The sequence below is a fragment of the Sus scrofa genome, chromosome 7, assembly GCF_054392235.1.
Source record: "Sus scrofa isolate SSC_HxYL_T2T_F1_AM1 chromosome 7, Sscrofa_HxYL_maternal_Yorkshire_Landrace_v2.0, whole genome shotgun sequence".
Lineage (NCBI taxonomy): Eukaryota > Metazoa > Chordata > Mammalia > Artiodactyla > Suidae > Sus > Sus scrofa.
In genome coordinates, this window is record NC_139389.1 from 105,369,873 (window position 1) to 105,384,923 (window position 15,051).

At 53.1% G+C, this 15,051-nt stretch overlaps 1 protein-coding gene across 2 annotated transcripts in view; it reads right to left on the reverse strand.

Annotated features, from left to right (window-relative positions):
• Positions 1–4,851: 4,851 nt before the first annotated feature.
• Positions 4,852–15,051, reverse strand: part of MAP3K9 (mitogen-activated protein kinase kinase kinase 9) — an 83,747-nt gene continuing 73,547 nt past the window's right edge. For both annotated transcript variants that reach the window (XM_021099418.2, XM_021099417.2), the window contains 2 exons: positions 13,838–14,641; positions 4,852–12,767 (listed from right to left, as the gene is read on the reverse strand). In XM_021099418.2, coding sequence (XP_020955077.1) covers positions 12,283–12,767; positions 13,838–14,641 — 1,289 coding nt within the window. In that variant the 3' untranslated portion in view covers positions 4,852–12,282. The remainder of the gene's footprint in view (positions 12,768–13,837; positions 14,642–15,051) is intronic.

Below are 15,051 nucleotides of genomic sequence, written 5' to 3' on the forward strand. Positions count from 1 at the left end.
TTACTTTCACCACCCAGTGACTGTTTCGGCCTTCCTGATCTTTCAGGTCTTGATTTAGCCATCACTCCCCACCTCTGCTTCTCTCTCTCCCTCCCCTCACCCTAGCTCCTCTCCCTCTCCATATATGTATGTATACACACACACACATTTACATATACATTTTACATATATACATATATATACACATATATACACCCATATGTGTGTGTGTGTGGAGAGAGAGAAGCAGTATACGTATTCTGTATTCTCACAGTGCCTCAGTTGTCTCTAGCCTTACATGATTTTCCCCACTAGATGGTAAACTCAGAAAGGGAGCAGTCATTCAGTCTCAGAGGGTGTAAAACACAGAAGGGACATGTTTACATTCTTTTTTAAGTGAATGCCTTTAGATGGGGCAGGCCTCTCATTTGCCACTTTTCCCCACCCCCACCCCAGCTGCACGTTTTTGTCACTCATTGACCTGCCTGGCCCCGAACAGAATTGGAATTTTCCAGTTATCCTGCATCCCAGACCAGAGCAGGCCTTCAGTAAGTATTTATCAGAGGGGTGATTCTTTTCTTTTCAGGTTGGGTAAAGCACAGAACCAGTTGGAAGTCAGTGTTTCTTTGACATCACTCGCCCCGATTTGTCCCCCCCGCCCCCACAGCTCACCAGCCATGGCCCTCAGGACTGGACTGCCCTTATCTGCAGGAGGCCCATTGTAAGCTTCTTCTGAGCATGCTGGCATCTCACTAGGGAGACTGTGACCTAGGGCAGAATCCAGCCTCTCTTCCTTTCTTTTCTCGGCCAATTCTTCCTTGCCACCCCACCCCAAATTTGACCACTTAATTAGGTTACAGTCAACCTTGACATCTGGGTGGGGGACAGAGAGTCTGCTCACAAAGAAGATCATGCCTTTCAAGCAGGAAGTCTCTGTTCCTGGAAGACGGAGTCTTGGAGGAAATAGGGAAAGGTGTGTCTTAGGTGTGGAAAGGGCTGGGGGCAGGGAAACTGTGGAAAGAGTTTGGGAAGGTAGGTTGGGACCAGATCATAAGGGGCCCCCAAAGCCTTGCTGAAGAATGTGGATCTTCTCCTACCGACACTGGGATGCGACATGATCAGACCTGTGCTCCACAAGCATGTTTCCTAGGGCTGATCTTCCACCCCAACCCTCCCCTTCTCCCCTTATCACAAAGAAGTCTCCAGTGCCCGCCACTGAGACTGCGCAAGAGGCCCTCCTGACTGGTGGATGTAGAGTGACCAGTGTCCAAGAGGAGGGGCAGGGCAGAGCTCAGATGCCCACCCTTCACCCCCGCCCCCAACCCAAGCCCAAAAAAACCAAACGTGTTCTCCAGCTTGAGCTGGTTGGACTGGATCGGGTGGGGACCAGAGGGCTCAGAGGATTAGCACAGTCGTCCCAACCTTGAATGAGGCGCATTCCATCATCAAGTACACAGGGCGCGGTGTCCCTTGGCCCGGCCCGGCGCCTCTCATGGAGGGGTGTGTGTGCATGTGTTGCAAACCTAAGAGCACTTTGCAAGCCTGTCTGGGACCTGATATTCCGAACCACTCTGCCCTCTCAGAGACCTCCATGTACTTCCACTCCGAACTTTCTCTGTTCGTGCATCTTCACCAGGTTCTGCTTGCCTTCTGCAGGTGACTCACCATGCCAGCACCATCTCTCAACTGGGAGGAAGAGAGGAGGAAAGTGGTAAAAAAGAGATTCCATTAGGGTTGGGAAGCTGGTCCTGGCTCTGGCTCCAATTCTACCTTTCAAGATCAGGGCTTCTGGTGTTATCTTGCGGTATGACTTGGGGTGGGAGGTGGAGGGGTAGGCCAGCCTCAAAGCAAGTGGCCTCTGGAGCATCTGCAGAGAAACCTGGTATCATGAGAAAGTATCCCCAACCTACTGTATTCACCATTGTTTTGCTGACTGTAAAAGTAACATACAGTCACAGTTTTTAAAAAAAAGTCCTGGAGTTCCCGTTGTGGCGCAGTGGAAACAAACCCAACTAGTATCCATGAGGATGCGGGTTCGATCCCTGGCCTCGCTCAGTGGGTCAGGGATCCAGCATCGCCATGAGCTGCAGTGTAGGTCACAGACACAGTTCAGACCCCACATTGCTGTGGTGTAGGCTGGCAGCTGCAGCTCTGATTGGACCCCTACCCTGGGAACTTCCATATGCCATGGGTGCAGCCCTTAAAAAAAAAAAAAAAAAGTCCTAAAACTTCCCAAAGTAAAGGACGTTTTAGATCATCCATAAGACTGCTCCATAAAGATATCAGTGATTGACTACCCTTCCATATCTTTCTTATGCCTATCAAGCATATTTTCTGTCTGTAACTGAGATCAAGTTATTTTTGCAGTTTTTTGTATCCTGCCTTTTAACCTCTGCACCTGTCCCCATTTCCTTAATTATTGTTGAACAATCTAATTTTAATGGCTATAGAACATCACATGTGGTTATATCATTAAAAACAGAGACAGGGAGTTCCCATGGTGGCTCAGCAGGTTAAGGACCTGATGTTGTCTCAGTGAGGATGTGGGTTCAATCCCTGGTTTCGCTCAGTGGGTTAAGAATCCAGTGTTGCCACAAGCTGTGGCTGGGTCACAGATGCAGCTCAGATCCTGCGTTGCTGTAGCATAGGCCAGCAGCTGCAGCTCCGATTTGACCCCTAGGCTGGGACTACCACATGCCACAGATGCAGCCATAAAAAGAAAACAAAACCAGGAGTTCCCATCGTGGTGCAGCAGAAACAAATCTGCCCAGGAACCATGAGGTTGCAGGTTTGATCCCTGGCCTTGCTCAGTGGGTTAAAGATCCAGTGTTGCCATGAGCTGTGGTGTAGGTTGTAGACAAGGCTTGAATCTCGCATTGCTCTGGCTGTGGCGTAGGCCGGCAGCTATAGCTATGATTCAGCCTCTAGCCTGGGAACGTACCTATGCCATGGATGTGGCTCTAAAAAGACAAAGAGACAAAAAAAAAAAAAAAAAAAAAGAAAGAAAACAAAACCAAACCCAAAGACAGGAAGCTGGGGTGAGGTTATCTCTAGGATATCTTTCACACCAGGAAGAAGCAGACTTCTGCTGCTTCCTGTGAAAGGAAACCACCTCCTGCCTTTGGGCTTCTCCATCCCTTAGGACTGACATCAGGGGTCAGGTGTAGCTGCCTGCATGAGGTCTGTGAAGCCGCAGCTCTGGCTGACGTCAAACCACAGCACTCCCGTAGCACCATCACAGCACTGAGCACTAAGGAGATTTCTGTTCATTTCAGCCTCTCCAGCACATGCTGATAAAAGTCTTAGAGACCTGGGCTCTATCTGAACAAGCAGTAAATCTCCAGGGTCCAGCTGGCACTGGCCCATAGAAGACATTCAAACAAGTGCTTTGCAAAGACGCAAAGTTTGAGCAACTCCCTGTGGCCAGGCATTTGAACTGCTTCTAATTTGTAATTAGCAATGTGCTCTTGTGTTCTCAGATTCCATGCTGACTGAGGAAGCGGGCAGAGGTGGACTCAAGACATCTGGTTTGGGTCATTGGGAGTTACTAGTGCCCTCCTGTAAATCATGCTGGGGTGACTTATAAATAAGTCTTTGTCTGCATCTGACTCATTCTTATGATATGAGGGCAGATGCTAGACTCAGACAAATCCCAGCTGCACTGCTTGATAGTTCTGTGGCCTTGGGCCCGTCACTTGACTCTGATGTTCATTTTCTTTGGTATAAAATGGAAAGAATAATGGGATCTACTCTAAGGATGTTGAGATGCTATAAACGAGATCATGCAGGTCAAAACTTAGTGCAGTGTTTGGTGCATTGAGGCTGGTTGTTACTGGCAAATGACATTTCTGGGCCCATGTTATAGGATGAATGCCACATGACCAAACTGCTTTGCAGGAACATGGAGCAATTTGTACACATACGTCTCTCATGGCATCTTCTCTGCAAGGAATTGGGTCAAGTGTGCATCTCTGCCCAATCAATCTGACAAAGGTTATGCGGCCCCCGTCAAACCTACTTTGAAGTTCAGCACAAGGTCATCTTTTGCCCCACAGGCTGAGCATCCAGCACCCAGCCCACAGCCACCCTCCCTGGGTTGCCGAGGAGGGGGCTAAGAGGTCTGGCGTGAGTGAAAGGTCACAGCATGAAGCACGAGGAGGTTGATAGAGAAGTTCAAAAGCCACTTTTCCACATGCAGCTGAATGCTGAAACAATGGACTGAAGTGATGAAGAATGGCCCCAAACAGGATTCTTCTGTCTGATTTCCCTGTCAACACCACCCAGCGCACAATCACAGAAAATGAGAGCACAACGGCTGCTTTGTGACCAGCTTGCTCCAAAAGAGACCCAGAGAGATTAAGTGGCTTGCCCAAGGTCACACAGCTGGCCAGTGCCATCAAGAGTATCCAGACCACAGGGAACCCACGACTCACAGCTGGCGAATCCTGTCCACATGTGTACAGCTCCATTGGCGTTTGTCCTCTTAGGCGCCTTCACAGCTTCACCAGGAACGTCAGGGTGGACACTGCTATGGGCTGGGAGACAGCACACGCTTGCTAAGAGCTCTGAAAGCCAAAAGCCATGACCTGCCTGAGCAAAAGTCAGTTGTGAGAGGACCCTGAACCACCTGGGCAGGGACCGGTCAGTGCCATGCTTCAGAAAGGCCCCGGGGGTTCAGCTGGGGGGCTCTAGGACCTTCAGGGAGTGTGGTCACCCACCTCCTCTTTCCCACACCGTATCCCTCCCTCCCTCGTTATTTAATCCCTACATATGGAAATTCCCTAGAAACGGCCGGTTACTCGGACATCTTGTATACCTACAAAGGAAAGAGGAGGGAGGACCAGTTTACAAAGCACCACGGCAAATGGGGAGTCATTGTTATAACAGTTTTATTCAAGTCTGTGTGTGTTCTGGTGGTGAGACCAGGCTGAGATCAGCATGACACTGTAATACGCTAAGAGGTTTAGCCATTGAACCAAGCCTGCTTGGCAACCCTAGTTAACAATTTACAGTACCTTGAAAAAAAAAAAAAAAAAAGCCGAAGAAAAGAACCTGATACATTTCCTTCAGGACTTTTCTATTTTTAAATATTGTTGACAAATTACAATAACTTAAATCCCAAAGCAAAATGGGCATTCAAGGACACAGGGTGAGCACACATGGACAAGACGCCAGAGCGGGGAAGGCCTAGAGATGCAAAGTAGGAGGAACAAAACCAACGTGTAGGTGAACTTCCTCTTTACTGGGACCCAGAGGCTCCAATGGGGAGGAGAATCCCAAAGAAAGCTTTTCTGTGAATTAAATAAAACCCATTTCCAGCTCCTTTCCTTAATCCTCTAGGAGATACAGACACAGTCTCAGACTAAACCTGGGTGAGTGTGTGAGCATGCCTGTGAGCGTGAGCATATGTGCATGTGTGTGTTCAGGATGGGTAGTGGGGGAAATTAGGAGAAAGTTGTCAAGTTCATCACCTCCCTTCTTGGCTACAACTGGGTACCAAGGGCATGTTTTTTTTGTTTGTTTGTTTTGATACAATAAAAAGGCAAAAGCCTGATTTCAAGTTTTCATGAGGAGCCACACTAAGGCTTCCAAACTCGAGAGGCTGGGAGAGACTGGGTTGAAGCTGCAGCAAAGAGCAGTAACGGGGCAAGGGTGGGCTGGAAACCGGAGAGAGGCCCACGGGGCTTCAGTGGTCCTTGGAGGAGACCCAGAGGATCCACACGTTCAACCCCAACGTGGAACGGTCCCTGAACAATCGTGGAGAGGAAATGGTGGAGGAGGGAGCAGCCAGAAGCAGAGGGGGCTCGGCTGAGCTCCAGGGAGGTTGCAGGTCCCGCTGGGTGTCTCTGGTCGTGAAGGCAGATGATGGGTTAGCCGCAGGACAACTCCTTGGACAAAGAGCCATCTCAGAGCCTCAGCACACCTAAGCCAGGCGGATCTTCTCCCAGAGTTTCTAAACCGTGGTCTAAAACATGCTCGGAAGCAAAAGAGAGATGGCTCTGGAACCAAGGAGAGCAGCACCACGGCTTCCTAGCCACGTGATCTTAGGCATGTAACATAACTATCTGAGCCTTGGTTTCCACATCCTAGATGGAGGTAATACCTTATGCCCCACCCCCCAGGATTATTGTTGAGTCCCCAAAAAGAGAAAAAAGAATATAAATCTCTTCTGCCTAGAAGAAATGTAATGGTTTCACATAATATATTGTTAGTCCCCATATCCAGGCCAGGATAAACCCATGCCTCATTCTAACAGTGATGAAGAAAAGAGCCACAGCCAGCATGGCTTCCAGAACTGGAGGGAAAGATAAATGACGAGGAAAATAAAGATGACAGAGAATAATGGTAATGAAAACCTTACTGGTGGAGGTGGTGGGACGGCTGGCATTCCGAAGGTCACTGTGGACCAGGCACAGTGCTAGGGATGCAGCGGAGGGAAAACGCCCCCGTTCCCTCCGTCCTTTCTCAACCTGGGAGGAAGAATGATTCATTCACATCTCTGCAAACTCCAAGAGGTCCCAAAGGGGTCTCAGGGGAGAAAGAATCCTCTCCACGTAATCACTTCCTTTTCCCTTAAGACACATACACACGTGTACCTGGCCTTAGGGTTTCAGAGAGCCTGAAAGGAAGATGGGGGCCATCAAGGAAAAGTCACCCTTGCAACCTTGCAACGAAGTCCAAGGTTGAAAGTGGCCCCAGGTGTTTCACTGTTAAGGGAACACATTCCTAGTTGAACACAGACACTTCCAGAGAGATACCACCAAACTCAGGACCTGAAGGGAAGAAGGGCAACTGGAAAAAAAACCTAAAACCTACTTGACAATTCTGCCTGAGCTTGCTCACAGATTCAGGTGAGGGCCAGGCAGGGCTGAGACTAGGATAAGATGAGAATGGCACTTGCCTTGGATGTAAACTGTAAGAGGGCACCAAAAACCCTGTTATGGGGACACATCACGTTTCAGTGCAATACTTTTAAAAATTAAAATTAATGAAAAAAACCCTGATGGTGACCACAGTATCAAAATTTTAAAGAAAGTCAGGATCTGCCAAAGCAGGTACCTGGGTAGGAAGGATTTTAGGAACATGGACAACATATTGCTTCTGAAACTCAGTCTTGGAGCTCAGCAAGCGCAGAGCAAGGCCATCATACCCATGGGGGCACCACTCCCCAGGACCCCTCTTGATGAGCCAGCCTGACCTCTGGCTTCGGATTTCCTGGATGTCCACTCCACACATCCCAGTAAGAAGGGCCTGTCTCCGAACATCTGGGATTGGATGTACTCTGACTTTCTGGCCCAAGATACCTGTGCAATTGCCAGGTCCATGCTTGCCAATCAGCCTGGTAAAACTAGGCTGTGGGTGTTTAAAGGGAGGGTGGGTCAGACCCATCAGGAGGCAGGATGGGTCAGTGGAAAGTCTGTTTCCAAGAGAAACGAAGAGAGGAGAAAAGCTCCTGGCTCCGTGACCAGCTGGGCCCCAAGGCTCTTCTCTATTTCTGGCTGTAGTCATGAGCAAAAGACCTAAAGCAAGGCCACGGGCAGAGGATGCAGGGAACACAGCCAGGAAGAATCAGGAAGGACCAGTCCTACTGGCTCCAGATCAAGGAGCAGCCCAGGGAGGCCAGGGCACTCCCAGGGCCCAAGACCTGAAATGGTCAAAGGAAGAGGAGGGGCCTGTCAATAGCGCATCAGGACAGATGGAAAAGTCTGAGAAGCGGAGGAGAGGCTCACCTGGCACAGCCAACCAGAAGCCCAAGCCCTGGTAATTAGCCTCCCTCAGCCAGGACTCCAGTTTCTGCCTCCTGCCTTCCAACGCCAGTGCCTGGGGGTGGCTCCTACCCAGGCGGTAAGGCCAGGGAGAAACCAGGGACTGAGGCCTCCTGGGAAGCAGCAGTGGGTTTCCCTTCTGATGTGGATTTTTAGTCATTTTTGAATTTCTGACCTAAGAAAACTGTGATCTGCCTGAACCAAGAGTGACACGTGGGAATGTGTTCCTCAGCGTAGCTGTAGCTGGACAAGAAGTCTTCCCAGGCCTGAAGCCAGCAGAGTGGCAGGTGGTCCAGTGGGTCCAGCCAACACAGAACTGCCAATACTCGACTGTGGTGACCTCCAACCACACACACACACACATGCACGCACACACAGAGTTCTCTACAAAGGGAAGCAACCTAGCAAGGGGAGGCTTATCAGTGCTGGATGAGGGACCCAGGACCACATTTTCAAGTTGGAGAAGCTTCATGCCTTGGTTCACAGCTGGGCTCAGAGGTCCAGAGAGGGGGAGACACCTGTGCAATGTCATACCACTAGCAGGCAGGCAGCTCAGATGACCAGACTCCTGCTGCTCCCACCTCCCAGGTTCACTTACAACCTCCCCTTGACCCGGGTCCACCATCTCTGGCAGAGCCCTCAGGAAAAGCCTGGCACTGCTGAAGTGGCAGCACCTGCTTCTTCGCCAAAATTCTTTAAGAGGCAATAGTGTGTCTGACCTGCCCGACGGGGCCCTCAGACATCTGAATCAAAGGCACAGGCTTAATGAAACGCTTGTAGGAAAGGTCAGGTTCTGCATTCACGGGGTGGGGAGGTACCTCATGGACATTTCAATCCTGAAGTGCACCACTCACAGCCACCCAGTCTTCAGTACCCGCACTTTTGTGCTTTGTTCAAAGTGAGCTTGCAGAGTTAGGAATACTCTGGGGTGGCCTCCCTCTTCGTGGGGGAGGAGCCTCCGATGGGGCTATGGAGCAAGGGCATTGACACCAGCTCAGGCCATGATGCCCTGAAGTGTCCTGTATGTCTAAGCAACTGTGGCCTGAGGGCCTGGTGAGGAACCCACACCATGACATGGGTCCCCAGGGCCAGCAGACCCTTTCCCAAAGATCCTTCCAGGAACCTGCCTGATTCCAGTCCCTAAACAAGTCAGACTCTCAGAATGACTCCAAGACATGAGATTTGGAACTGTCATTCTGAGGCTGCCTCCAGCTCCCCATCTCCCATTTCCTCCTCTGTAAGACACTAATGGTAGGGATGACCAGCCTGACCAGTTAAATGGGGGGAATCAGGAAGGATGCTTAAACACCAGGTGCTACATAAATGCAGGAGAAGAGCATGTGCCTGACCAGGGGCCCCATTGGTCACATCAGCCAACTCCAAATCACTCCTCTTCCAGAAGCTAGAGTTCGAAAAGTCCCCTTGGGGCAAAGGTGGTAAGAACTACACTGTCAACCTCAGCAGTTCCGTCCCCGTCGCTGGCAGGGAGCCATCGGCTTCACCGACCTGCTCTGATACACACTTTCTTGTCCTTGGGAGGGAAGCAGGTGATGGTGGCTTTTACCAGAAGGAAATTTGAGAAGGACTAAGAGACAAACCTGAGGTCAGATGGCAAAAGCAGAATGGAGAAGAGAGCCGACTTGTTCAGATCTCAGAGCTTGATGTCTGACTCGGCAATCGGTCCAAGCAGCTTTTCCCTTCCCTTCATTTGAATCTTTGTCTTTAAGCATGTCCCCTTCTCCACCAGCAAGTATATTAAATGCAGAAGGAAAATGATGTGACCTTGTAAGGGTCAGGAGGAAAGGTTAGCACTCCCGAGTCACCCAGAACCACACCCCCAACCCCCACCACCAGAGCCTTGGGATGCTAAAGAATGTGAAGCTAAGAGCATCAGTCACAGCCTCTTAGACACAACACACGAAGATACCTGGGACATCTACTCAGCTCCTGGAAGTGGCCTGGGCTCCCAAGGGGGTGAACAGAGGATAGTTCCATGCAGAATCTGCAGTAGGAGCTGAAGGAGCCAAGGAGAAGGGGGCAGACCGGTATCTGTCTCCCATCACCATCTTCCATGCAGCCAGCACCCACCAAGAGTGGTGGGAAAGTGTCTGAGGAACTCTGTGTCTGTGAGAGGGGGACCACATAATGCTGCAGCGGGGGCTTGAGCCGTGGCGTCCAGGCCTGTCCCTGCCCATGACCGTGGGGATAAGAGAAGCTGAGTGGATAGAAGGCAGCCCAAACCTGTGACCATATGGGATCTGTACCCCACCACAGCCCTGCCCCACACAGAGACCCAGCGTCCCCTTGGCTGGATGGATGCGGCAGAACTGGGTTCAACCTCTCCCCTGACAGCAAGCAGCCATAACTCAGCTTACACTCACTCCATCAGTTACACACCACTCCCAAGAGGGGTGGCTGCAGTCTGACAAAATGACAAGTAGAAAATAGACAAAGAAGGAATCCCTGCCCCACAGCACAGAGCACTGCCAGGGCCAGCACGGCCGGATTACAGTGTAGGCTGCACCCACCAGAAGACCATTTAGTGGGGCCAAGGGTGGACAGATGCGAGCGTGGCTAAGGGCCTGGGGCTGAGGAGAGACCTGGGAAAGGACACAGACCATCCCATCAAGGATGAAGAGGAGCTACTCGGTTGGCTGGAACTGCTGACCAGACTCACACCTTCCCTCCTCCCAGCTGAGGAGTGGGTATGAGGCAAAAGTACTCTCTCACGCACCGTCTTAGTGAAGAGAGAGCCAGAGAGGGGTGAGATGTATTACTGGTACCCCGGGCAACGAAACCAACAGTGCCTCCCCCCTCAAGACTAGGTGGGGCCCTTGAACCAAAGTGCCTGTCGGTGGGCAGGTAAAACAATCTGAAAATCAAGGACACCCCCCAGGGCAGGACTTCTGTCATAGTTACAGAGAGAACAGTGACCAAATCCATCACCCATGCCCGCTTTGCCCCTCTCCTGTCCTGGCATCCAGGCAGCAAACGCACAGAACCTGCACCTGGGCCTGCAGAGAAGTGGTCCAGGCCGAGAGACAGGGGAGGGACACGCAGAGCATCTCGAGGGAGGAGAGCATGACTTAAGGACTCTGCTCCCAGTTAGGTTGTTATTCCCACGCAAAGATAACGGCGCACCCTTGACGCAGGAGCCTCTGAGTAAGAGGAATAGTGAAGACACGTGAGAAGGCTCTAGAAGAAGCTCAACATTCAAGTTAAGGAAACTTTCCAGCAAAGACGGGGTTGACCTTGTTGTCCTTCCTACAAAGCTCACAGCCCAGAGCCCAGCATGAGGGGCCATCTGTGCACGGAGACAAGAGGCCCCAGTTGGGACTTGAAGGTTGCTGTCCATTGGAAGCCCACTGAGCGCCTTACAAACATCATCACCTCACCACAGCCATCTACACAAGGAGCTGAGGGCTCCCAGTTACCTCGGGGGCATCACAGAACAATGAATGGACGGGAAGGACTCCCCACAGCTCCAACTCCCAGGGTCCCGGACCCACCCCCACTGCTGTTCTGGTGCAGTGCAGAAATATCTCCCCATCAAACACATAACCTGAAGTCCACTGATTCCAGAGAGTGGAGGAATGATCAAGAGAAGAGAAGAACTCATTTAGATCAGATGACAAACGGGACAAACACAGGAACTTTGTCTCCGGCTTCAGAACTGGCGCCGATGAGTGAGTCTCCCTAGAAACTCCTTCTGGGAGGTGCATGTGTTTGCATCACCACCTGCTCAGACCACGACTAGACTCCAGGTAGGAGATGGATGCCGTCAACAGGTGCCGGTTCTGCCCTTTCTCCAAGTGTTTGCAAAAGAAACGAGGACAGAGAGACTGCTACCCTCTTTACGCCACTCGACTGTATTTCCTAACTCCTGTTTCTCCCCCCGTTCTCACAGAGGCAGGACCCCACCCCAGGAGGCTCAAATACATAAGTGGGGCGCCTGACAGTGCAGTAGGTGGTGCCAGCTCCATCAACTCCTGTGCCCGAGGCCGGAGCACCTTGCCCTCTGCCGGCACCAAAGGGCGCAGGACACAGACAAGCTCACGTCTTGCACTGAATCAAATTCTGATCCATGAGTATGGGGGAAGAATGTGGAAGAGGAGCAAAATCAATCACAGGACACCCAAGCCTGGTGTTTGGGAAGGCTGAACTCAGGACTAACCAGGAGGGCACACCCAGGGGCTGAGGAGGGGAAGCAGCAGACAGATTCGGCTGAGTGACTCTGCAGGGTCACCCTGAAGGCGAGGAAGACTGTGGAGGGTGGGGGACATGCACGCGCCCCTCCCTCCCCTACACAGCCAGAGCTGACGGCCACAGCCCCTCCAGGGGACCTGGGGAGAAGGGTCCTGCAAGGCAAGAGACCCTCTGAAGTGGCCCTGCTTCCATCCCTTCCATCTTCAAAGTGCATTATCAGTGCAAGAAGTAGGGCGGGAGCTCAGGGGGTCCAACTCTGAGAAAGGGCTGTGCCAGCCAGCTACCCCATCTCCTCCTGCTTCCCCCTTGCCCACCCCTGACCCTTTCCATGCTAAGACCAGAACTCCTGCTGGATCTCATAAGGGGCAGGCCTGTGTGTGTTCAGTTCAGCTCTGCACAGCGGCACGGTGCTGTCCTGACTCTGGCCCTCTGCATCCAGGTCCAGAAGCGTCCGCTCGGCAGGGGGCAGCGGCCCTGCCTGGAATGGGAGCAGGGCTGGCAGCCCAGGCCGCTCCTCTACGGTGCTGCTGCTACTGGCAAAGCAGGAGTCCAGGTTGCTGGGCGTCTCCGTGCTGGAGCTGTTGGCCGGGGAGGCGCTACGGGCATGGCTGGGGGACACAAACCACCAAGGGTCCAGCCGTTGCCGGTTGGCAGAAGGACGTGGCCGCGGCAGAAACTCCAGGGTCTTGGGTCTCTCCAAGGTGGAGTCCTGCTGTGTGTTCCAGCGCCTTGGGGTCGGGGGAAAGACCACGTTGGGGTCAGGGAGACGGGGGAATTCACCTGGGTCTCGGCTGGGGCTGGGGGTTTTCAACATTCCTGGTCAAAGAGACAAAGGGAGAGGCATCAGATGATGACAGCACACGCGCCGTTCCTCCGCCACGGCCATCTCCCTGTTCACCGGGGATGACACGAACAATGAGCCCCTACCACGTGTCATGCAGTGTGCTGGGAGGCACTGGGGATCTAACAGTGAACTCCAAGGCCACTGTCCCTGTATCTGATAATAATGGGACATACGGGGGTCGCATCCGCAATGAATCAACTTAAGGAAATGTCTGTTCATTCCCAGTTCACCCGTTTAATAAACATGTGACGAGAACAACGCAAGGTGTCAGAAACCTGAGGACGAGTAATCCAGAGGTCTCTTTTCCCAAAGAGGTCACCTACCTGATTATAACCAAAAAACCTCAGGAGGGGAAGGGCGAGCTGAATGGTAAAATACAACATCTTTCACACTCAAACCTCACTGAGGTACTGATGCCCTCTTCCCCTACAGGAGTCGAGGAGGTTTCTAAGTGAGGCTGGGGTCTTCTAGGGAGTGAGGGGCGGTGGTGGGAAGACTCAGAGTGTACGTGCAGGTGTCTGAGACGTCAGCCGGAGAGGCGAGCGTGTGCACAGACACGGCGGTTCACCTGGACACACCTCTGCGTGTGAGCAACCGGCGTGAGTAAGGCCTGAGTGATGGAGGGTGCAAGGCCTGGGCGGAAGTGTGCCTGATGAGTGTATCTATACTCACGCTGGGACGAGAGGCCAGGTTCCGGCTACGGGGCAGGAAATACCCTCCCTGGCACAGGGCAGGCTTCCTTCTGGCAGCTGCGGTCTCCTCTTCGGGGAGGAGCAGAGCTGGACTCCTGCCCTTCCTGTGCCCTGCAAGCACCACACCTGGCACTCCCAGACCCAGGAGGCCTGGGTCAGATGCTTCCTAGAACCTGTCTATCTTCTTTCTCTCCTCAGGGACATCGCCCCAAGGCAGGATGAGAGACGTCAGCCCCTCCTGCAGTGCAGAGCGGCCTGTCCTGCCTGGCTGAGTCAGAGGGGAACTGGCGTTTACCCCGACGTCTCCGCTGCTGGGGGGACACGAAGGTGGGAAGGAGGGCGGGTCTCACCTGCGCCAGCGCTGGGGCTCAGCCCGTTGCTGGAGGGGCTCCTGCTGTCTCGAGAGGCCACGGGCTTGAGGGCCCCATCCGAAGGAGTCCGCCGGTGAGCACTGGGCTGTGCTGGGGCCGTGAGGGTGACATGGGTGGGGGTCAGGGACTGCTTCGGATCCCGCTTGAAGCGCTCCACTCGGATGTTGACCAGGGGGTTGTGGGTGCAGGGGCTCAGGGGCGGGGCCTCCACGGGGCTGACGGGCATCTCATACACCACAATCTCATCGCTGTCGGACCGCAGCAGGGAGCGGGTGGAGTTGCACTCGGAGATGGAGGACAGAGAAAGCAGCGTCAGGGAGGCGGAGGGGTCTCCTAGCAACAGCAGGGGCTCCTCCTTCTTGAAGAGCTTCCGGGACGGGGGGCTGGTGCTGCGACGAGGACGGCTGGCTCTCTGGAAGAGACCCTCCCGCCTCTTCTTCTCTTCCCGGGCCGGTGGCTCGGGCTCCTCTGGGGGCAGCAGCTGGCACTTGCCGGCTTCCAGCAGGTCAAACCCGAGGCCTGTGGCTGCAAGGACAGCTCCACAGCCGAGCAGGGCCACCTCGCAGCGGCGGTGGTTGGGGCCGCCCCGCTTGAGGCTGTTGGTCGGCGTCAGCTGAGGGGTACTGGTGGCTGAGTTGACAGGGGTGGGATCCTCGTGGACGCCGTCGCTGGAGGGGCCATCCCCATCCTCTCCGCGAGGGAATGGGATACAGAGGTAGGACTGGTTGGGCGACTGCTGGAGACGACTCTCCCCACTTTGTGGGCCTTCGCTGTCCTCGTCCTCTGCGCAGATGGTAGGAGTGAAGGGGAAGCAGGAAATGGGAAGGAAGTGGCAAGAGTAAGAATCTGGTCCTTTGCCCAGCCCCGACCCCCTGGCTTGGTGCCAGGGGTGCAGAGGTTGAACAGTCCGAGGGGCAGGACCAGAACCAATCTAATCAGACTTCCCCCTCCAGGCTCAACTGGGACCAACACCCAACATGGGGAAATCACTGGATTCCAGAGCCTTATTTTCCTATGTGCAGAAAGGGGGCTTTGCTAATTTGCTCCTTCGGTCTCAGGGACCCTTAATAGCAGAAGAGCAGTATGAGTTTCCTAGAACAGAGAGATCCCTAATTATTTTACAACTTGAAATTGGAAGGGACATTGAGTTTCTAGAATGATGGCCTAGCGTCCGCCTGGCTAGCTCAGTTGGT